The sequence below is a fragment of the Andrographis paniculata genome, unplaced genomic scaffold (genome assembly GCF_009805555.1).
Source record: "Andrographis paniculata isolate CXL003 unplaced genomic scaffold, ASM980555v1 Contig22END, whole genome shotgun sequence".
Taxonomy (NCBI): Eukaryota; Viridiplantae; Streptophyta; class Magnoliopsida; order Lamiales; family Acanthaceae; genus Andrographis; species Andrographis paniculata.
This window is the reverse complement of record NW_026137513.1, coordinates 3,191,132-3,214,301: the sequence shown is the minus strand read 5'-3', so window position 1 is coordinate 3,214,301 and position 23,170 is coordinate 3,191,132. Positions and strand designations below refer to the sequence as shown.

The 23,170-nt window shown below is 33.4% G+C and overlaps 4 protein-coding genes across 7 annotated transcripts; 2 read left to right on the top strand and 2 right to left on the bottom strand.

The window, feature by feature from the left end:
- The first annotated feature begins 661 nt into the window (after positions 1–661).
- On the top strand, positions 662–2,724 carry LOC127245447 (uncharacterized). Its single transcript, XM_051266332.1, has one exon. The coding sequence runs from the start codon at positions 662–664 to the stop codon at positions 2,624–2,626; it is 1,965 nt and encodes a 654-aa protein (XP_051122289.1). The 3' UTR covers positions 2,627–2,724.
- An 889-nt stretch (positions 2,725–3,613) lies between these two features.
- LOC127245449 (uncharacterized) lies at positions 3,614–8,409 on the top strand. Its single transcript, XM_051266334.1, has 16 exons — positions 3,614–3,743; positions 3,839–3,914; positions 4,213–4,338; positions 4,425–4,782; positions 4,856–4,951; positions 5,077–5,156; positions 5,586–5,661; positions 5,759–5,932; positions 6,256–6,360; positions 6,431–6,526; positions 6,621–6,713; positions 6,799–6,837; positions 6,923–6,964; positions 7,469–7,596; positions 7,704–7,830; positions 7,966–8,409. The coding sequence occupies exons 1-16, from the start codon at positions 3,668–3,670 to the stop codon at positions 8,122–8,124; spliced, it is 1,851 nt and encodes a 616-aa protein (XP_051122291.1). The 5' UTR covers positions 3,614–3,667; the 3' UTR covers positions 8,125–8,409.
- Positions 8,091–9,420, bottom strand: LOC127245452 (TLC domain-containing protein At5g14285-like). Its single transcript, XM_051266339.1, has 2 exons — positions 8,641–9,420; positions 8,091–8,232 (listed from the first exon to the last, which is right to left on the bottom strand). Exon 1 carries the CDS (start codon positions 9,418–9,420, stop codon positions 8,653–8,655), a length of 768 nt encoding a protein of 255 aa, XP_051122296.1. The 3' UTR covers positions 8,091–8,232; positions 8,641–8,652.
- A 7,133-nt stretch (positions 9,421–16,553) lies between these two features.
- Positions 16,554–23,068, bottom strand: LOC127245450 (3-oxoacyl-[acyl-carrier-protein] reductase 4-like). 4 transcript variants are annotated; one of them, XM_051266336.1, is made up of 12 exons: positions 23,040–23,068; positions 22,608–22,764; positions 22,067–22,191; positions 19,504–19,557; positions 18,530–18,610; positions 18,402–18,462; positions 18,217–18,311; positions 18,100–18,129; positions 17,418–17,555; positions 17,236–17,329; positions 16,982–17,064; positions 16,554–16,792 (listed from the first exon to the last, which is right to left on the bottom strand). In XM_051266336.1, the coding sequence occupies exons 2-12, from the start codon at positions 22,753–22,755 to the stop codon at positions 16,760–16,762; spliced, it is 942 nt and encodes a 313-aa protein (XP_051122293.1). In that variant the 5' UTR covers positions 22,756–22,764; positions 23,040–23,068; the 3' UTR covers positions 16,554–16,759. The 4 variants fall into 4 exon arrangements, with proteins under 4 accessions (XP_051122293.1, XP_051122292.1, XP_051122295.1 ...); XM_051266335.1 differs by lacking the exon at positions 23,040–23,068 and adding an exon at positions 22,975–23,005; XM_051266338.1 differs by lacking the exon at positions 23,040–23,068 and having other exon boundaries at positions 16,987–17,064; positions 22,608–22,935.
- Positions 23,069–23,170: the final 102 nt, after the last annotated feature.

Genomic DNA, 23,170 nt, shown 5'->3' with positions numbered 1-23,170 from the left:
CATCACCGATCTCTTCTTCACTGTTGAATCTTTTTTATCTCATCAGAATACTCACAAAGGGTTCTAATTAAATCCAAACCCCTCTCTCTCTCTCTCTCTCTCTCTACTTTGTCAAGACGTCCCCAGCCATTCACGGGTGGATGGAATCTCCAAATCCCCAAATTCAATCCTAAAATCCCCAAGATTACTCATCTTTTCCGACTAGTAATTTTCTCCATCCACAAAAAAACGATGGAAAAATTCCAAAAAAGGTGTGTGGCCTTTAATGAATTTATTTTCCCTCCTCCTCCTTCTTCCCCTGTTCATTATCTTCTGCAGATACACTCATCAATGGCATTAAATGAGTTCGATTCCGAGCTCACATGTTTTCCTGCCCTTTATTAGCTGTACTTGTCTCCTTCCCCTCTCTCTCTATTACCTGGTGGAATAATTTCGTCAATTTCTTGAATTAGGTTTTCATACATAGACTCGAATTCGAGATTTCCTGTTCTTCGTTTATGAGATTCTGTATTTATTGTATATTGCAAAAATCTTGACCACAATCCCTCTCTTTCCGTGCTTATGATTGTTCTTATTCTTACTTAACTGAATAATTTCTTCAATCCCTGTTATCTGCAATTGCTCGATGCATTTTTTTGTGTAGAATTGATTTTGGGTGCCAATGGCTGCCACAAGCTTCCCATTGCGATGGGAAAGCACAGGTGATCAATGGTGGTTTGCATCCCCAATAGATTGGGCTGCTGCCAATGGCCATTACGACGTCGTTAGGGAGCTTCTTCATATAGACACAAACCTCCTTATAAATCTCACTTCGTTGCCTAGAATTCGACGGCTCGAAACCGTGTGGGATGACGTCGATTTTAAGTTCCGGGACGTGGCGAAATGCAGGGCTGAAGTAGCCTACAAACTGCTCCAAGAATGCCAGAACAAGAAGGGTTATAATTCCTTGATCAGGGCTGGCTATGGCGGCTGGCTGCTCTACACCGCCGCCTCCGCCGGAGACTTGGTTTTCGTCGAGGAATTGCTCGATCGCGAGCCGTTCTTGGTGTTCGGCGAAGGGGAGTATGGTGTTACTGATGTGTTTTATGCTGCTGCTAGGGGTAGGAATTCGGAGGTTTTCCGATTGTTGTTGAATTGTGCAATGGCGCCGAAAGGGTGCGGGAAGGAGATGTCGCCGGAGTTTAGGTCGGATATGATTTGCCGGGCGGTTCATGCCGCCGCTAGAGGCGGCAATGTGGCGGTGTTGAAGGAGCTTTTGGCCGGGAATGGCGGTGTTTTGGAGTATAGGGATTGTTATGGTTCGAATGCTTTGCATTCGGCTGCCGGTCGAGGGCAAGTCGAGGTTGTTGAGTATTTGGTTGCCGAGTACGATATAATAAACTCGCGGGATAATCACGGCGATACGGCGATTCACGTGGCGGCGTATCGTGGGCATTCGAGCATCGTGAAGGCGTTGGTTTCGGCGTCGGCGGGGTCGTTGGTGTCGTCGACGAACAATTACGGTGAAACGTTGCTTCACACGGTGGTTTCGGGGTTCGGCGCGCCGGGGTTTAGAAGGATCGACAGACTGAAAGCGCTGGTGCGGGAATTGGTGGACGGGACGTTTGCGAGCGTCGAAGAGATCGTCAACATTCGGAATCGCGACGGGAGGACCGCGCTCCATATGGCGGTGATCGACAACATCCAGTCGGACGTCGTTGAGCTGCTGATGTCTGTTCGGTTCATCGACTTGAACATTTGCGACGCGGATGGGTTTACGCCGTTGGATCTGTTGAGACAACGCCCGCCTTCTGCGTCGTCGGAGATTCTGATCAAACGGCTGATATCCGCCGGAGGGATTTCCGACTGCCGCGATCGTCGGGCTCGGAACGCGTTCGTTTCCCACCTCAAGACCCGCCGTGGCGTCGGGAGAAGCCCTGGGACGTCGTTTGATATCCCCGATGCGGAGATATTCTTGCATGCCGGAATCGAAGATCATCACCCGGGACGGTACAGCTCCGACTCGACAAGTATCGATTATTCCGGTGAAATCGCGGTGGAGACGAGCACGCCGAAGTACAAGAAACTTGGCTCCATAAATAGCACCACAAGGCTTCTCAAGAACATCCTTAGCTGGCCGAGGAAGAGCGACAAAAGATCAAACGCGATCGACGCGAACAATGATTCCTCGTCGATCGAGTCATATCGATCGAGCTCGGGTTCTAAACCCGGGTTGGTTTCGCTGAGACAGCAATTTTGCCGGGCATCGTCCCTCCCGAGCAACAAGCGAATATCGTCGTTCCCGGGGAACCTCCCGAGCCCGTCGACGAAGAAAAAGTTCGCTGCGGGATTGAGTCAAGGCGTGCTACGGGTGGAGCCGAGGGCGGCGCACCTGCTGGGATCCCCGTCGAGCGCGTTTTCGGAGTCGACGTTGTCGTCGCCGAAGGAGGCCGGGATTGCGAGGGATCACCGGAAGACGAAGCTCCGGCCGCGATCGTTGAACTTGCGGCTGATGAATAGCTACTTGTGCTTCGGGGCGCACGGCCTCTCCGTCGATGCACCGGTCGATTTGTCGGCGCCGTCGCCGGCGCCGGCGCTGCGACAGCGGCGGCAAGATCTTGGAGCAAGTGTAGATGCTGCTCAGTAAGTGTAAGGAATTGTGTGTTTGTTTGCTTAGTTTTGGTGTAGTTTTTGAAGGTGTAAATGTGGTATTGTTCTATATAAATTTTCTGGTGTTTTTGTCTACGTAGTAAGCTGAGGAATGTAATTTAAGTAGCAAAATATTAAGTGTTTAAAGAAGAGATCTCGAAAATTTTGAAGAATTCAAAGGTAGTTAAGTATATGATATTTTGTATTAAAAAAATAAAATTTTACCTAATATTTAAATAAAAAATAAGTATAATGCATTGTGTATTAAAAAAATTATTTTAAAAAATATATATGTAAGAGTAAAGTTTAAAAAAAAAAAAAAAATTGAATAAGAAAAGAAAAAATAAAAGCAATTCTATAAAGTTGCTGTGATATTAATGTTGTTAATATTTTATTGGGCTCAACTACAGGTTGGGCTTTAGCCCAAAATAAACAAACTGTTTTTTTTTTTTAAAAAAAAATAATATATTGAAAAATAAATATTATTTCTATATTACAAAAATATGTTACTTTATTTACTTTAATTTATCTACTAATTTACATATAGTAAAAGAGTATAGATTTTTTTAAAAAAATACCCATTATTTATTCATTTATTTATATTATTAACACAACTCATTTCACTTTCATCCAAAAGTTGTATTATTAATTCTATAAAAATTTAAATTTTACCCTTATAAAAAAATATACAAATAATATTAAATTATTATTATGTATTCATTTATTTATATTATTAGCTCCACTCATTTTACTTTCATCTAAAATTGTATTATTAATTCTATAAAAATTTAAATTTTACCCTTATAAAAAATAGTAAAAATATATATATATATATATATATCCAACTATTATTATTTTTCTTAATTTGGTATTAAAATTTTTTGAGCTTATTGAGCCCGGCCAGGTTTAATTTCTCTTATCTCGGCCCGGTTCGAATCGAATTGCCGCGGATGGATCCCACGATTATTTCCCGCCAATTACCTGCAATCGCTTAAGTTCATCGTCCACTGCCTAACCCTAGACCTGGAAGATCGCGACAATGGAAGAAGAAATCAAGTCAGAATTCACCAGGAACGGGTTTAGATTCGACAACGAGGAAGAAATTCTTCAGAAATGTGAGAAATTATCCGTCTCTCTAAATTTATAAGTTTGTTAATTTCATCAAGTTCCTCAATATTTTAGTTCTATGTCCATTAATTTGCAATTTCAGGCCTGACATTTTGCATACAGTACAAGCTGAGTGCTTCGGATCTGGTCTCCAGTTGGGAAGCTTATTCTCTCACTAGGTTGGAATATGACGGCGAAAAATGTTAATTACTGATTACTTTGTTGCGCACCGATAAAATTTCGCTAGAAAGACAGTGATTCTCAGATGTTAAAATTTTCATTGTTCAGTTGCTAAGCCGTCTACTTCGTGATGTAATCTATTCAATACTGAACTATGAACTATTTTTTTTTTCCCTCCAACCATCACCATTGACATTGAATCCAAATTCAAGGACCAAAAACGTTACTGTGTGCATATATATATAGCTTTGTTTTCAAAGGCTAACAGTATGATTTTGCTTTTTGCTAATGATACAGAGGCCTGGAGTCCACTGTGGGAAGCTCACATATGGGTGTATTTTTAGAGCACCTACAGAATGAGCAGAAAGAAAAGCTAAGAGAAAAAGATTCTGGGTTGCATCTGTACTCCAATGATGTGGCCATGTGAGCATTTTCTCCTGTGTTCTTGTTATTTGATCCAACTTGTGTTATTTCAAAATGAAGTTACAATTGATCTTCTATTATAACAGGATATTGGATGATAATTATGAAGATATAGAAGGCGCTCCCGATACTCCCCCTGATAAACAAACATTATCACACAACAATCTATCTGATTCAGCACAAAAGACGAATGGTAGCAAATTTACTTCTGGGAAGGCTCTTGAATCAGTTACGCCCTTTGGGACTAGGAAGAACAAGTTTGTCGTGCAATTCACACTCAATGAGCATTCCATTACACAAACCATCAAAATAGAGGAGGACCATGCAGATGTTACTGATGACATTATCAAGAGAATTCAACCCAGCCAAAAGTGTTCCTTGCAAATTAACAAATCTCAACCTGAAGTAGGTTGCAGGTTCATGTATGATCGAATTGAAGACAAGGTATTGATGTCTTCCAATACTGAAACAATTGATTTGTTATGAAACAAGTCTCACACATATATTGGTGGTTTAGTTCAATTTCCTGGAAGGTCGGATAAAAAACATAGCAGCTGCTTATGTCTCCTCTGGGTTGTATGAAGAACCCGTTGACCCTTCTGTTGCTTGCCAGGTAAATCATTTCCACAAAATGTGTGGAATACTTTTTTATGTCAATACCTGACTATACACGATTTCAAAAAATTTAGACACCCAATGCTATCTGTTTTCTCCTTTTACTAAACCATTTTCTTTCAGAAAAGCATTTTCGCCGTTGGTATGATCTGTTGTGAGGAAGAAGGGCGCCTCAAGGAGAAGCCTGTTTTGTTGCAAAGCAGGTAGAGACTCTTTCTTTGGGTATCATTCATGTTAAGCTGTCTGCTCAACTATTTATCTGTTTCCTTAGAGACTAGTATACGAGGTCTGTCATAACAGTAATTGTTGAGTTTTACCTTCCAGGTGAATACTTCAGGAATTAATGTTCTATTTCTGGGTAGTTGAGTGCTTGATGATATATCAGATATGATAGTGGTATAAGTGCATTACTATAATTGCAACAAGATTGTTGTCATTTCTCCAACGACCCTCTTAACTGTTGCTTTGTCAAGTGATCATTCTCATTAAGTATTGAATGACCTCAATTTATCTAAGGATGGTTATCCTTTTCCAGTAACATAACAGATTATAAGAAGCCTTAGCAATTCACCATCTTCACTATCTCCTAATCTATCCATACTATATAACACATGGTTTGATTTGCTTCACAGCGTTGAGCATTCTGGAGGACAGCGTGTTCGACTTGACTTGCAAAAGTTAAGTCAGTTTTCTATTTTCCCAGGCCAGGTGAGAGATACTACTAATCAGGAACTGAACTTTGCCTTTACCTATGAGTTTTAATTTTATAGCTTTAGTTTAATTCATGGCATTGGCTCTCATACAGGTTGTGGGCGTAGAAGGGCATAATCCTAGTGGACACTGTCTTATTGCATCAAAAATTATTAATTTCATCCCTTGGTCAGTTCCTTCTAGTGACGAAAATCCAGCCAAAAGACAAACCATGGATCACAGTCTAAAGTTATCCAGACCTTTACAGGATAAATCTGAGCTGTCATTGGTATGTAAGTTTATATGGTGCAAAAATTATAGCGGTTTTTGCATGTCAGTGTGATTAGAGTGGTCTTATATCGGTCTTGCTCTAATGCCTAATGGATGGAAAATCAAATGGGGCCTCTGCTCCTAATTAGTAGTTGCAACCAACTAGCGTAAGGACAGAATTCTGGGTCATCTTATCTCATCCAATTCCATTTTGAGATTTATAAGATCCCTGGAAATGGTAGCTAGAAGGGGTTGCTTGACTGGCACTTGTTGATTGAATTTTTTATATATAGCTCCAAAGATTAGATACTCATTACCTGTCTTGACTTCAATTTTATACAGATTGTCGCAGCGGGTCCTTTTTCCACGAGTGATAATCTGTTATTTGAACCTCTAACTGAACTCATAGCCTATGCACGCCGAAAGCAACCTCAGTTACTTGTCTTGGTGAGGATCTCCAACTTTATGTTATTTATTACCTGGTGAGAAGTATCTTACATGATTTTGTCTTTGGCAGCTAGGGCCATTTATCGATTCTGATCATCCAGAGCTCAGGAAAGGAACTGTGAATCAAACATTTGATGAAATATTTCGCCTTGAGATACTGGGAAAGGTTTATACAGCTCAAATTACATTTTCTCTATTGTATCAACACAGTCAACTTTCTAATGCTTTTTTTTTTTTTCTTTTGTACATTGTTTGTATAGCTTCAAGATTATGTGGAGTATATGGGTCCTACAGTGCGTGTGATCCTTATACCATCCATCAAGGATGCTAATCATGATTTTGTGTTTCCTCAGGTAAGTTAATTTTGACCGTAGTTTTTTAAGTTAACCTTCAAATGTTGAATGTTCTCTTATTGTGAGATATGGATCACTTTGGCAGCCTGCTTTTGACATTCATCCCGCAGATTATAATCATCAGGTATAAGAGATTTTTATTGATGCGAGGCTTTTTGATATAAATACTGTCTATTTCTTGACATAACTGATGCATACATTTTCACCAGATACATAGCATCTCTAATCCAGGAACATTCTGCGGCAATGAGGTGATGATCTACATACACTTTCAGAGGGATACAATTGGTGTTTACACTTGATTCTATAAATTGCATCTTTCCTCAGAAATTTGGAGTAAAAAACTGCAAAAAGATTGTCTGATGAGAAATAGATTAGATAATCTTCCATGAGACCAAACATAATAGCAGATGATGCTTAAAGATATGATTTTCACATTCCCTGATCACCATGTCTGTCTTCTTTTGCTCTGATTTGAGCTTCTAGACGCAAGATTTATTTTGGAAATTAGGAAGATTAAATTTATTGATAATTGTTGGAACAGTTTTCGGCTGTACAACATTAATCATAATGGTGACATAACTAGCTTCTTACTTACTAATTTTAATCAAATAGCCCAAAGTAAAAGCGTATCTTCTGTAGATAAGATTTGTTGCATTATTCTTCAAGATGAGGATGGACTGCAGATACATATCACTCTGCTAACCGGAAACTGTTCTCATCACGGGGACTTATTGATAAAACCTTTTTCACAGGTGAAAGTGGCTTGCTGCACAGTGGATGTATTAAAACAGTTGAGTGCGGAGGAAATCAGTCGAAATCCACAAGGAGGTTCCAAACAGCGTTTGACTAATCTAGCAAAGCATGTCTTGAACCAACACAGGCATGTTTTGGCAGTCAAAGATTCCAATTGCATTTCATTTGGTCCCTTGTTTTCTCCGTTTTGTTTGAATGTGGTGTCTCAGTTCATTATTTTATTCTTTAAAGCAGCTTCTATCCTCTCTATCCGCCAGCAGAAGACGTCCCCTTGGATTTTTCTCTTGGGAAGGAGGCTCTCCATATTACATCAGTTCCAGATGTACTCGTATTACCTTCAGATTTGGCAAATTTTGTGAAGGTTAAGAACACTTTTAGCCTTTTATAACTTTGAATCGTGGAAAGAAGTCAGAACTCAACATAGATTTTTTTCACACCATGTGAGATCATTATGATAACTTTGCATCAAGTGAAGTTTCTCATTTCCCCTGAACAGGTGCTCTCCATTGGAGAAGAAAATGATGGTGAAGAGCAATTAAAGTGCATCTGTGTAAATCCTGGAAGGCTTGCTCGAGGCGAAGGTGGAGGATTCTTTGTAGAAATTAACTACAAAGGGAATCCGGACTCTTCAACTGCTTCCATCATCCGAATATAGGTTTTTAACCATGACACCGAGAAGGTGTTCTATACTAATCGTATCTTGAAGCTTCAGTAGCAAAGTCCCACCAAACGATCATTCAGTGCGAAAGCTTTTTTACGCCGTCTGTTTCATTTATACATAGGATTTCACACTATTAGATGATGGTAAGTGTTCATTCAAGTTCACTGTGGTATATATCATGAATCTGCCAGCTAAATGATTTATTCAGAACAGCCGCACTTTGCTTTACATAATTGTAGCAATTTAGTTATGTATTATATAGAGAATGGTTTTTATGCTTCTTCTGCTTCTTTTTACAAGTCTGAACGATGCAATATGTGCAATTTACATGCTTTTGTTAGTTACATTCAATTAGAAATAGCAGAAGTTTTCTTGCTGATGTACATAATTAAACAATTTGAATAGTCCATTGACTTAAGGATACAGCTACAACAGGTGTTCACTATGTTCCTTCCTAACATATCGATTACATGTAGCATACTGTTTCATCGAACACTTAGCACTGCTTACCTTAGAAACTTCCTAACTCGACTTCTTTAGCTCTTTCTTGGATATCTGCCTGCACAGGTCAATCCACAGATGCACAACCCACAGTATGCTAGCCCCAATTCCTGATACCATCACAACTATCCAAGAAATCCATGCCCACCGGGGAATCACCCCGTCAGCTGCACCACTAGAAAAGACCCCAACAATCCCACAAACAAACATTGGCCCAAGAATCCCCCTCACCACACTATAGTATGCGTAGAAAATAGGTGACAGGAAGTCAAACACACTGGCAGCCTTTGCTGATTCGCCTTTCTGGTGTCGAGCTAGGCTCCACGTGTTCTGACATATAGAAGTGACCTCAGCCAAAACTAGGACACCTAGAATAGCCACAGCCCCGTGCTGGATAACATACCGGCATGTTGCCAGCACATATAGTGTCCCCAGATGGTGTGCAATGAAGAGCACATCACCGGGATTGAACACCATGTAGTGCAACAGGTCAGTGCAGAAGTAAGCAATGCTGTACTCAAGAACCAGGTTTTGAAATGGGGTGTTTGGAAATGTGAAATCAATTTTGGTTATGCTTTTCTGAGACTGCAGGATCGAAAAGATCGATAGAACAGGTGCAAGGGAGCCATGAGCCAGGGACATGAGACAGCTTGAAGCCTCAGGTCTGTATCTTTTATCCCAATTCTTGAAGAGTATGAAATATCCCAAGATGTATAATAACATGTACCACAGGATCAAGAACACAGGGAGAGATGAATCATGGAGTTTCGGGATCTCCATTGGAGACATCAGAAGAAACAAGAATCCCGGCAAACATTCAGGTTAGTAAATTCATGCTTTATGGAATTATAGAATTGTGTTTATGTGCAAGTATATGTGGATCTTCTATCTTTTATATAATTGGATAGGTAGTGTAAGGGTTTGGCTAGATTAAGGTTTGGTTCTTCATTTTGATGGTGTTTCTTTTGGAATTCTATAATACATTTTTAGGAAATTAATATCTGTAGGACCACCTAGAATTGTGTCAAATCACATGGTTATCTATAACTTTTAAGAAAAGGATTGTACTGGTAGAATATTCCTCATTGAACATGTTATCTTGTGCCCTTTGAACTCATCCACTGCAGGGAATTAGCTAAATATGAAATAATTTGACATATTTTGAAATTTAAACTTTATTATTTGATTTTAGAATAATAGTCTATAATAAGCATATCTTTATTATATATAGTTAAATCTTACAATAGATATTTCTACACTTGATATAGCAATGCATGGCAAATTTAGTATATTAGTAGTAAATATAAAATATAAAATATTAAATTATACTAAGGGGTGAATTCAATTGAGATTTTAATGGATTTTTCTGAATTTATATGGATTTAAAAAATCCACGGAGTCTACGTTGAGTTCGATAAATTTTAGTAATTGATTTAGATGGATTTCTAAGGATTTGATTGAATTCTTTATGGATTTTGTAGGATTTTAAAATAATTTTTTTGTGAATATATATTAATTATATAAATTTATAATATAATAAATAATTATTAATAAGATAATATTTAATATTAATAAATAATATATAAGTATTAATAAATAATTTATATGTATTTACTTTTTATGTAAAATGGTTATATTAAAATAAATAAATAAATAATTTATGAATTTTGAAAAAAAATATTAAAATAAATAAATAAAAATTAACTTCAACAAAAAAATATATATTTAAATATTTATTTCACTGTTATCGTAATGATAATATAGTGTATTCGATAATTAAAAAGAAAATATGACAATAATATAATAATATTTTTTAAAATTATATTTATAATATAAAATTATATATTTTAAAAAAATCATAATAATTTGCTAATATATTTTAGTTTTAAATTATTATTTTTATTAAAAATTATAATAATAGTAATAAATATTATCATATTATTAATCATATATACAATAACAACAATAATAATAATTTTAAGAATCCATCAAAATTTGTGAGGGTAAGAAAGAGATTCTTTTCTATACAAAATTTTCACAAAAATCCATTAAAATCCATAGACTTTCAAAGTCTATTGGATTGTTGAATATGTCAGGATTTTAAAATCTATATTGATTACCTCCTGATTTTAAAAAACTTTTAAAAGTCTTATTAAATACACCTAGATTTTGAAAATCCAATAAAATTCTACAAAACCTATATTGAATACACTTTCTAAATATAAAAATGATTAAAAAGATAAATAAAAGTTCTATCTATAGATGAAATATTCAAACATATATCATGTAAGTCATGATTAGAAATATTAAACTAAAAAAAGTAGTTAGATAAAAACGTGACTTTAATAGCTTAGGATAAACTTCAACCAAATCAATACACCTTGGAATTTTGTCATGCTGTCAATTGCCATGGATTATTTTTAGTATGTTACTCTCCCCGTCCTATATAATACGGGTATATCCCTGGAGACAAACTTGAGAATTTAAATAAAGTGTAATTAATAAGTAATTAAAAAGTATATTAGTAAAAATAATTATTATATAGTAAAAATAATTATAGATTATAATATTAAAATAACTAAATAGTTTAATTAAAATTTTAAAAATTATAAAATTTAAAATTTAAAATGTGATTAAAGTGTATAATTATATTTCCAAATAAATAAAATGACGATAATAAAAAATAAGGACAAATTATATGAGACGGAAAGGAGTAAATATGGACAAATTATATGGGATCACTTTGAAATAATAAAAGCCAAAATTTCAAAACACAAGAATAACCAAAAAAATAAAAAATCACCCGTGTGCAGCAGTTGACCTGAAGGATCAGTCCCAAGTCCAACCCCTGCACCTCCAGACTCTTCACCTCATTTTGATAGCCTTTTATTTATTTTCGGCACTATATATATATATATAATATAGATATATACAATATAATTTTGATAGTTTAATAATAATGATAATAATAATAATAATAATAATTAATTAATTCAGGTGTTTGGTAAATTAGTTTTGAAATAGTTTATTGGCTCCAAAAAGTTAAATTCTAAAAAAGTATATAACCCAATATTTTGAAAAAGAACTTTTTCATTTTAATTTTTTTATTTCTTATTTGTCCTTAAAATATTGTGTTATTTATTTCACATAAATATAATTATATTTTCTATTGTAGTAATTATAAATTATTTTAATATATTATTTATTAAATTATAATTTTATTTTTATAAATTTAAATTAATTAATTTTTATATATAATTAATTTTATTTATAAACTATAATTATGTTTTTATTATTATTTATTTTTATATTAAAATTAAATAAAATAGAATAAATTTATTAAAAATTAAAAATTTAATAAATAATTAATATAATAAATATATATACAAAAATTTTGTTATTTTATATTTTATATCATTCTTAATAAAAATATATACTATTATTTTTCTCACATCTAAAATTAATAAAAAAAATAGTTTATAACATATTTGTAATTTCAAATAACTAATAATAAAAATTTAACTTTTTTTTTTAAAACACAATTAAAAAATTTTAAAAGTTAAAATATGAATGTCCTCAATTGTCATTTTATATATAAACAAATATTATTTTACCACATACTCTAATACAACTAATTGAATTAGCTAGTCAAACCATCTAGCAGCCGAAAATTATCGGTTGATTGCCAAACGAGCCATAAGTACCTGGTTGGCACCGCCAGGCAGCCATAGTTGAAATTCTAGGGTAAGCGTTTTACTAAGATATAAGATTTTAATTAAGTGAAGCAAACGCCACGTTCTATTGCTATCCTGTATTTGTTAACAGCAGCTGCCAATTCAGATCTGAAGACCATACATACCTTCTGTTTATATAGATTATTTATGGGGAAGCGATGAAGCGATTTTTTTGATCCCGTAACTGGACCACCTTATCATTTCAGTTCCGTAAGTAGAGCATGTCGCAAACTAATCTCATAAGTGAAAAATTTTTGTTGTTTTAGTCCTTCGGCGCCGAAGACGCCCGCGTGGCTCGCCGGAGGTGACGTGTCCGTCAGGTGTCCCGCCAGGTCAGCGATATCTGGCGGACACATGGATTTATTTATTTATTTATTTTAATTTTTTTTAATTGGACCAAATAAAAAAATGCAAATAAAATTAAAAATAAATGAAAAATAAGTTTAAAAAAATAAATAATAAATAAAAAATCCACGTGTTCGCCAAGTGTCGCTGACCTGGCGGATACGTCACCTCCGACGAGCCACGAGGGCGTCTCCAGCGCCGGAGGACTAAAACAGCGAAAATTTTTCACTTATGGTACTAGTTTGCGACAGGCTCCACTTACGGGACTAAAATGATAAGGAGGTCTAGTTACGAGACTAAAAAACAATTTAACCATTATTTATTTATTTATTTATTTTTAAATAGTAATTTTTTTTAAGTATTTGATGTGATTTTGTAAGAAAAAAGTAAGCATTCAATGTTTTTTCTTTTTAAATAAAGAAACTGATAATAGTACTATTAAAACTTTGGGTAAATTGTTTTTTTAGTCCCGTAACTGGACCCTTTATCATTTTAGTTCCGTAAGTGAAGCTTGTCGCAAACTAGTCCCATAAGTGAAGAATTTTCGCTGTTTTAGTCCTCCGGCGCCGGAGATGCCCGCGTGGCTCGCCGGAGGTGACGTGTCCGCCAGGTGTCGCTAACCTGGCGGACACGTGGATTTTTATTATTTTTATTTTTTTTAAACTTATTTTTAATTTATTTTAAATTTTATTTGTATTTTTTTATTTTTTTATTTGTTACAATTAAAAAAAATTAAAAAAATTAAAAAAATGAAAAAAAAATAAAATAAATCCACGTGTTCGCCAGGTGTCGCCGATCTGGCGGGACACCTGGCGGACACGTCACCTCCGGCGAGCCACGCGGGCGTCTCAGGCGTCGGAGGACTAAAACAGCGAAAAATTTTCACTTATGAGACTAGTTTGCGACAGGGTCCACTTACAAGACTAAAATGATAAAGGGTAAGTTACAGGACTAAAAAACAGTTTATCCTAAAACTTTTAAAACTATATGCATGATGTAAACAAAGTCATAAATATTGATATTTTTTTATTAATCGTTTAAAGTTTAATTTAAATAATATTTTAATATAAAAAAATATAATAATAACATAAATTAAAAGTAGTAAAGTTAATGGAGGGTAAAAGAAAACAAAAAGAATATTAGAATCATTGTCTTGCATAATGCCATACCAAAACTTATTCAAAATGTATGATTGAACACATATTTATAACTTTCAAGTTTTATTTTACTTTATTTATTTATTTATTTATTTCCTTTGAATAATAATAATAATAATAATAGTATTGAGTTAGAAACCTCTTATTTCGCCAACCCTTCACTTTTAAAATGAAGCAATTGATGAAAAAAAAATAAATTATATCAATAAAAAATTTCAGGTTTTACTCTAAAAAATAGTTCTTTTATATTATTTTAAATAATTCTCCCTCTCTTTTACATTATTATTACCAAAAATATATATAATTCATATTTTATTTGAAAACAAATGTAAGGATTTTAAAACAAAACGCCATTATTTGCTTATGACATACTAAAATATGCATGTCATATCCAATCAAGTCACATATTCAAGAATAATAGTTGGTGTCTACTATGATTTGCATATTGACCTATGAAAGTTGTAGGATCATTTTTTTTTTCATTTTCAATGCATACAATTTAAATTACTCTAACATATATGGAAAATCATGAGATTCTTCAATATGAAGAAGTAATCTTACAATATCATTAGCATTAGGGGTTTGAGGATATTCACTTGAAAAAATTTCAACGACGACACGATAAAATCTTACACTTTCAATTGTCATTGATTCACCAATTTTGATGTACTCATCAATTGAATCTGCAACCACACCATATGCTTAACATCTGAAAACAATTGTTATTTTGTGTAAGGTTGACAAACTAAGTCTATCAAGACCATCTCTTTGTTGTTGAAAATATCTTTAATCGCATCAACAATACAAAAAAATAGACTTCTGGACATTTGTTCATTATATAAAATATTATTTGAAATTTAATCATTGTATAAGTTACGATATGAACTTTCACGATCACGATTAATTACTCGATGACCTGTGATAGAGTCTCGATGGGTTAATTGGGTGGGATTAAATAATTATTTCAAATAAGCATTATTTTGCATTAGTATGAAGATTGTTATTTCATCCTTTTGAATTGATTATATGAAAATTTTGCTTACTTCTTCATCATCTATCAATCAAGACTTACTTATACTGAAGAAATTATGTTAGTTTGATAGATAAAATATGTGTTTGATAATAAACCTTTATCAAATACACTAATTTATAGAATGAGAAATTTAGATAAAATTTAAATATATGATAATTATTTGGACAATGTAGATATATATATCCAACATATGAAATAAAGATGGAATCCAAACAATTGGTTAGGATTGCTCATACATAAATAACTAGATTTATATATATATATATAATATAGATATACATCCACCCGATTAAATGAAGATAAAATCCAAACCATCGGCTATGATTGTACAAACATGAATAACTATATTTTTATAATATATAATAATTATTTGAATAATATAAATATAATTGAAATAAAGATAAAATTACAAATAAACAGTTAGATTAGTAAAGTTGGATGATTACATTCATGACAAATATGATTGATTAGTTTAATACTCTTAATTTTTACCTAAATTACAAACATACTATTATACATAAAATTGTCCCGTAAGGTATGACCTGATGGTGTGAAAATATACTCGTGATCATAAGGTCATTGGTTCAAATCTCCAACGCCTTTGGATCTTGTTTGCTATGAATCTTATCTGCTATACATAGTTTACCTAACATAACTTACCTTATTGGGCCAAAATACTACTCCCTCCGTCCCATTTTTTGTTTGTCTCAAACTCACTTCAACATTTCTAAATTTAGAAATAATTAATAATATATATATTAATATATATTTCACTTTATCTCATCACATCGCTCAAATAAAAAAATAAATAATAATTTCTCTCTCTAATTACATAACTTAATATTCAAATTATCTCAAATTACCATACTTAATACTACCCACCTAAATTTCCGCCAAACATAAATGTTGCACAGTGTTTGGGACAGAGGGAGTATTATTTTAAAATAAATAAAGTTGGATTGGAGTCTTGGAGATGGTCTTAGAGCAAAAATAATAGACAATATATAGAAGACATCCATGATAATAGAGGCTTTAATTCTCCAAGTATAATAATAATAAAAAAAAAAAAAAAGGGTGGTGCAATGGTTTGAATTTCCATGCTAAAGAAAGGAGAAGCATCAAGACGGCTTGGTTCAGTCTAAGCTGTTTAAGAGCAACCGCCGTAAAATGCCTCACAAATCCGATGTATTAAAAAAAGTAATTAAAGAAAAGAGAGAGATGAGAGAGAGAAAGCATGAGACGGCCATCGCCTGCAAAAAGCCATGGTCAGGCATTTCGATTTTTCTGCCTCAGAAAACAGGCCATTGTATAATTATTTTTTAGATCCATTGATGAAAAATCGTCGATCTAACCGGGAGAGCATAAAAAAGGGAGCCACTATCGTTGCTCTTAAGGAAGCCATCAATTCTTAGCAGCAACAAACCGGATCTTTTGTTCAATAAACACACCCTATACCTACATATATAATGTGTATATATTAGGGTGTGTTAATAGGACAAAGGATCCCATGGATTTCGAAAATAGCTTTACGTAACACTTTGACAAAATTTATTTTAAAAATCAAAACACAAATGCATACACAATGGTGTTAAATGCTTTAGATGAATTTCAGTAGTCTTGGAGTGGCCTCCTTGCATCATGGATGCTGTCATCCTGTTTTGCTTTCCAAAACTTATTCATTGTGTATTTTTTTTCAAAAAATAAACTCTTCTATTATTGTTGGGCTTCTATATGGTTTGCATTGTACATGCAATACAATAAAAATGTTGTATTTTATTTTTTTCATTTTAAAATTTTATTTGGACACGTCATATCCACTTACTCGGTAAAAACTTTTTTTTAGTATCATTGTATATGCTCTAAATCACGAGACCTCCATCAATGAGATAAACCTGCAAATTCATCTCCAAGGGATCAGGCTTAAGCTAATGACATTTCTTGTTGAATTTATAAGCATATTCAATATGTGAGAACTAAAATGTAGATGCTTTTTTTTTTTTTTTTCTAAATATATATTTTTTTTTAATCATGCAATCTCACAATCACAATAAAGATAGATATACTTAATAAAGGGTTACAACCTGACCGGTGATGTATGCAGCAGCTGGATTAAGCGCCAAGAACTCGACAATCCCGGCAATTTCTTCGGGTCGACCGTATCTTCCTGCAAATTAAAAGTATAACAACATAGTTTAATTTCACAAGGCTAATACACCATTGGTGTCCTACTTCATCTAAAAGTTTAAACTTTTAGGATATGCATCATTTATTTATTTATTTATCTACAAACGGGAGTCAACTAAATAATTACGGTTGACATTGAAGAACACTTGACCTAATGGTATTGCTGCCTTGATGGTTTTCTCCAACTCGGGGACCAGCTGCGCCGTCATATCGGAATCTATGAATCCGGGGGCAACAGCATTTACCTGTCGATGTAATCTTATGTTAGATTCGAAAGTTTTAAGAATATTTGAAATACTGGGGTAAGACAAGTAGCGATTCGAGGCCATCTACGGTGATGTTTTTGCCAGCGTATTCCTTGGCAGCAGTCTTTGTCAAACCGATCACCCCGGCTTTGGCAGCACTGTAGTTTGCTTGCCCGACATTCCCCGCGACACCAACCGCAGATGAAATGTTGATTATCCTCGCTGACTGATAGCACACAAAATATAAATGGATAATATATGTGTTAGTGACAGATTAAGATTAGTGATCGAATAATAATCAGAAACGTAAAAATAACATATATTTATGTGGTTCACCAATGGAACGGTTGCGTTACATATTACAAAATTATCTCTAAGTCTATTCAAATAAATCAAAGAGAATATATCAGACAACGAGACTCAACTCAATATCAACTCCAAAGTCTAATACTGCATACCGCCAGACCGAGGGCCACTCCGCTCCCCGGATCTCAGGCAAGGGGGACTTCGCCCCCCTGACTCGCTGACCGGACAGCGAGACTCCGTGAAAACTCAAACAAGTGACAAACTAGATTTAAAACATATCAACAATAGGAGGTATAATCCCGACAGCACAAAATATATATTAATATAATATTTCATATAATACATACTATAATTGATTTCATCACACAAAATATGTTAATTAACATGTTGCTCCTTACGCCATAATCGGCACTCTAATCATTTCCCTATAAACAAAGTCGGGAAGGGGTAAAGAATCGACATACCTTCTGTTCGGACATTACTCGGACAGCAGCCTACAGAGAATCGAACTTTTAGGACAGGTTTCAAATGGATTTAACCTCAAAAGACAGCCACATTAGAACTTATAATGAGATCTTGACCTGTGTGCATAAGAACACTCCAGTGAGGTTAAGATTGATGACCTCTTGCCATTGAGACAGCTTCATTTTCATCAGTAAACGATCCCTTGTAATCCCTGAATTTTTCGAAGCATTTTCAAAAGAAATTTAATGTATATTCGAATTCAGAATCGCGATCGAAGCATTGCATTGCCCCCTTCAACTACCTGCATTGTTGATCAAGACATCTATTCTTCCCCATCGATCGACTACCTGCAAGAATTTAAACTGCAGTTGATTTTAACTATGACCATTAAAGATTTAAACTTTTAGTGTATAGATAGAACTGTCTTACAGCTTTTATCATTGATTCTACTTCTGCTTCTTTCGAAACATCTGCACCGAACAGAAGAGCCTGACCACCGGACGCCTCGATCTGCAGTATGTATGCAGCATTTAGAAACAGCATCAGATTTGAAACATGAAAAGTTACAAACTATTCATTCTGATTCATCGATAGGAATGTGTTCATAATGAGTCGATCATGATCAAGAACATACCATGGGGTTCGATCTCTACCCAAATAACACCAACAATATGTATTAAATCCGGGAGAAATAATTAGTAACTAATAGTTCTATCATTGAACAAAAAGGGCTGCGAGCATCATGTATAGATATAACTATTCGAAGCACGATATACGGCTTGTTAGGCGCAAATTGGATGCATGATTAAGAATGACACACCGTACTGTACCGAAAATACTAATCAATATCGATGCCGTACTGAACTTTTCAGTATGGTGAAAATATATAACGGTACCTTGTTGAAAGATTCGGAGTACCAAAATTCAATATATTAAAACTTTCGGTACGGTACCAGTATATATAGCTTATGCCGAAAATTTCGATTTCAATACGATACCGGTATATACAGCTTATATCGAAAATTTTGATTTCAACACGATACCGATATATGTCGATTATACAGAAAATATAATCTTAAATTCAAAATAATTAAAATAGAATTAATAAATACCATAATTCTACACCACAGAAATATTATGACAAAAAAAATAAATTTTCATTAGTCTACAAATTTTTTTGTTATGATTTAAAAAGATTAATAGTTATTATTTATATTAATAATTAAATTATTTAATAAAAATAATATTGGTACGGTATCATACCGAAATACCGAATTTTTCGAAAATTCATACCGTACCAAAATTTTTGGTATTTTCGACACGATACGGTACGATAAATCGGTATTTCGGTATATTAGGTAAATTTCTCCATCCCTATGCATGATTGATAATTAATGATTTACCTCTTTGCCAACTTCTTCAGCATCCTTTGATGATCTTGCAAAATTCACCAAAACCTGTAGTACATATAAAGTCCTAATTAATCAGCTTGGATAACATTAAGTATAGAGAAAGACATGGCTACAGTGCAATTTCTACAAATTATAAGGGCATAAATGATACTTCCTATTGTTTTAAGATGAACTTTAGCATAATGGAACAATACACACGATCGGATCTAGCATTGAACTGTAATTGTAATACACATCATATTAAAATTCATAGTCAAATGAAATGAAATTATTTTTACATGACAAAGAGAGTATTCAACCTTATTGAATGTTGTAGTTAAAGATATTTTTTGCCCTTTCAATAGATCTAATGTTTTTGTTCACTTTAGTCATTTTTGGGGTTTTTTTTTTTTTTTTCCTACTATTTAATCTATGTTTAATAATAATATTATATATATATATAATATTGTTTAAATAAAAAAAAAAAAATCACAAAGCAAACACGGTTAGAATTTAGGCCCTCGAGAAAACTATCCAACTCGAAAGAAGGCCAGTGAGGGAACAATAGCTATAGTTAATCAATTTTGCATGTGGTTTAACAATACTTTCATATTGTTACTAACTCAAATTCAAAATAAATTCAACAGATGATCCATATAAATAATATATATATATATATATAACGGTGTGCAATGAGTCCGGCTGAATTCGAGACCCAACTCATTTATTTAGAATTGGGTCAAATTCTTCGAATATCTGTCGGATACAAGTCAGGTCTTTTGTACTTTATCGGATCCGGATTGGATCTCGGGTTCAATGATAGACCCCACCCGAACTCAAATCTAATTAATATATTAATAATATTCAATTATATATATATATAATAATTTATAACAGTATAAATTATATTAAAAATGCTTTTAAGTTTAATTAATTTTTTTATTTTATTTTATTATAATATTTTAAAATAAAATACATAATATCGGGTTCAAGTCCGAATTCGGATCAAATTTTAAGTTAAAAATTAAAAATTGTAAAAGTTTCTCGCAGATCGATCGGTCCATCGGATATTGTTCAGGCATGATCGAATATAGTTGAATCAAATTCGAATGTAGGGTCCAACAATATCTACTCTCGTCGGGTCTTGGCTTCGGCTGACCGACCCATTGCCATCCTCCTCTAACTAATTTTTTATAAGTCAGGCTATAAATTGCATATGTTTGTGATTTGGATATTTACAAATATTTGTATTGGAAATACCTTTGAATAATAAGTTTGAAATGGAAAATAATATTCTTTCATTTACTTGAATAGAAATGATTTTTTGTTTATTGTAATACTATATTTTATTTCTTTTGCCATGTAAATTTATGCCTTTTTTAAAAAAATTGTCATTTAAAAATACTGCCCCCGTCCACTTTGAAAGTTTACATTTACCTTCTACGTCATTATACTTAACGTTAAAAATATCACTATATTTGTATAAATTTTTATACAAATGTCATTATATTTGTATTATAAGAAACTGATAGAAGTATTTTTGTCATTTTTACTTAATTTGTACTATATTTTGATATAATAATTAATATTTAAATATCAATACGCAAAAAGTAAATGTAAATCTTAAAGCGGACGGAGGGAATATTATTGTTTTTTTTTTTTTTTAAAGTAAAAGTAATAGTACTACATTTTTTTTTTTATTTAAAAGGTAAATACATTTCTATATTTATCTATATTTTTTTTAAAATAATGACAAAAGGTCAGGTCCAGTCGGATCCGAGATCCAACCTCAATACACATGGTTGGACTCGAGATTCGAATTGGACTTGATTATACACGGATCCGACCTGAATAATATCCGACAAGACCCGATAGACCTGACATATCCAATTTTATTTTTTTTTACAATTCTTAAAATTTAACTTAAAATTGGACTCCGACCCAACATATATTACAATTTATATATTTTATTAAAAAATATTATAATAAAATAATAAAAAAATAACTAAATTAAACTAAAAATATATTTTTAATATAATTTATATTATTAAAAATATTTTTTTACACGTATATAATTAATATATTAATTAGGTCCAGGTTGGGTAAGATTTATCATTGGACCTGAGACCCTTTCCACACCTGATAAAAATATACAATATATGAGTCGAATTCGGATCAAATATCAAATCTACCAGAATCCATTGTCATCCTTATATCTAGTCAAATGAATATAATTTCATAGCACAAATGAAGTATAATATAACGACTTCGATTGATGATCTTAAATTTATATTATTTTTTTTAAAAAAAAATAATATAATATTTAATATTTAATTATCATTTCATTTTGCAGCATGAAGGTAAAAGAGAATTTTGACCGAAAATTCAAAAACAAACACATTTATAGTATGTATATATTTGTCCTTATTCATTTAGTTATGTGGCTTCCAAAACCAACAACCTCACTTAATTCTATATAGCGAAATCTATGGCCTATACTGTACTGTACTATACTATACCATACTTTGTTTACCAGTAGCAGCAAGCAAGTGGAGGAGACGAGAGAGACACTGACCTTGCAACCTGCTTTCCCCATAGTCAGAGCAATCGCTTTACCAATTCCTCTCGACGCTCCGCTGATAACAACAACAGGAGATTCTTCTTTCTCCGAACTCAATTTCGCGAATTGAGCCCTAACTACTGCACTCTCAGAAAAACAAATTCAAGATCTCGGAGAACAAACAAACAAACAAAAATTAAATAAATAATTAATCTCCAGTAACATTGTAATCTCTACAACGTAACGCTCCGTGAAACTACAATCGCCACAACAGGAATCAAACAGGCATCAACGAATCAGGCTGTTTTCTTCGAAGATAAATTATATACTGAACCTCATATTGCAAATAGCATCGAAATCGTCACAATAGAAATCAAATAGGCATCAACGAATCAGGCTGTTTTTCTTCGAAGATTAATTATACCGAACCTCATATTGCAAATAGCATCGAAATCGTCACAACAGAAATCAAATAGGCATCAACGAATCAGGCTGTTTCCTTCGAAGATTAATTATACCGAACCTCATAATGCAAATAGCCTCGAGGTCCAAATACCTGAGGATGATGAATCGTAGCTTAGCGATCTCCATTGCAAACCGACCGACGCCGGAATTCTCACCTGCCTGAAACTAGCGATTCTTCGAGGAGCCTCACTTCCGGTTGAGGTGAAAGTAGCCAAGGCAGATACCGCAGCAGCAGCCATTGTAGCAAGCTAGGAGCGAATGAAGGAGAAAAATTAAAGGCCAAACTAGAAGTTATAACTGAAAAGAATACGACTGATGGGGGATCAGTACAAGTAATAATTCATATAATTGACTTTAATATAAATGATCTATCTTAAATTACACTTTCACATAAGTACTAAATAATATTGCAAAAAGTTCCTTTTGTTATAAAAATATCTAACAAATTAGGTCTTAACATGCAAAACTCTGAAAATATATCAGAATTTGAATTCACGATCTTTAGTGACGAATCCACCCTCACCGCCAAATATACGAGACATCAAATATATATTTCCTCTCCCCCCCCCCCCCCCCACAAATGGTTTTTTTTTTTTTAATAAAAAAGATATATTTATATTTGTAATAAATTTATTCAATTTATACATATTTAAC

Excerpts from the sequence above, each read along its gene's own strand:
- LOC127245452 (XM_051266339.1), bottom strand. The coding sequence starts at position 9,420 with ATGTCTCCAATGGAGATCCCGAAACTCCATGATTCATCTCTCCCTGTG.
- LOC127245447 (XM_051266332.1), top strand. The coding sequence starts at position 662 with ATGGCTGCCACAAGCTTCCCATTGCGATGGGAAAGCACAGGTGATCAA.
- LOC127245450 (XM_051266336.1), bottom strand. The coding sequence starts at position 22,755 with ATGGCTGCTGCTGCGGTATCTGCCTTGGCTACTTTCACCTCAACCGGA. Across the intron at positions 22,192-22,607 it reads CTACGATTCATCATCCTCAG|TAGTTAGGGCTCAATTCGCG; the intron begins GTATTTGGACCT and ends CTGAGAGTGCAG. Across the intron at positions 16,793-16,981 it reads CTGCATACATCACCGGTCAG|GTTTATCTCATTGATGGAGG; the intron begins GTTGTAACCCTT and ends ATGAATTTGCAG.
- LOC127245449 (XM_051266334.1), top strand. The coding sequence starts at position 3,668 with ATGGAAGAAGAAATCAAGTCAGAATTCACCAGGAACGGGTTTAGATTC. Across the intron at positions 3,915-4,212 it reads GAAGCTTATTCTCTCACTAG|AGGCCTGGAGTCCACTGTGG; the intron begins GTTGGAATATGA and ends CTAATGATACAG. Across the intron at positions 5,157-5,585 it reads CCTGTTTTGTTGCAAAGCAG|CGTTGAGCATTCTGGAGGAC; the intron begins GTAGAGACTCTT and ends TTTGCTTCACAG.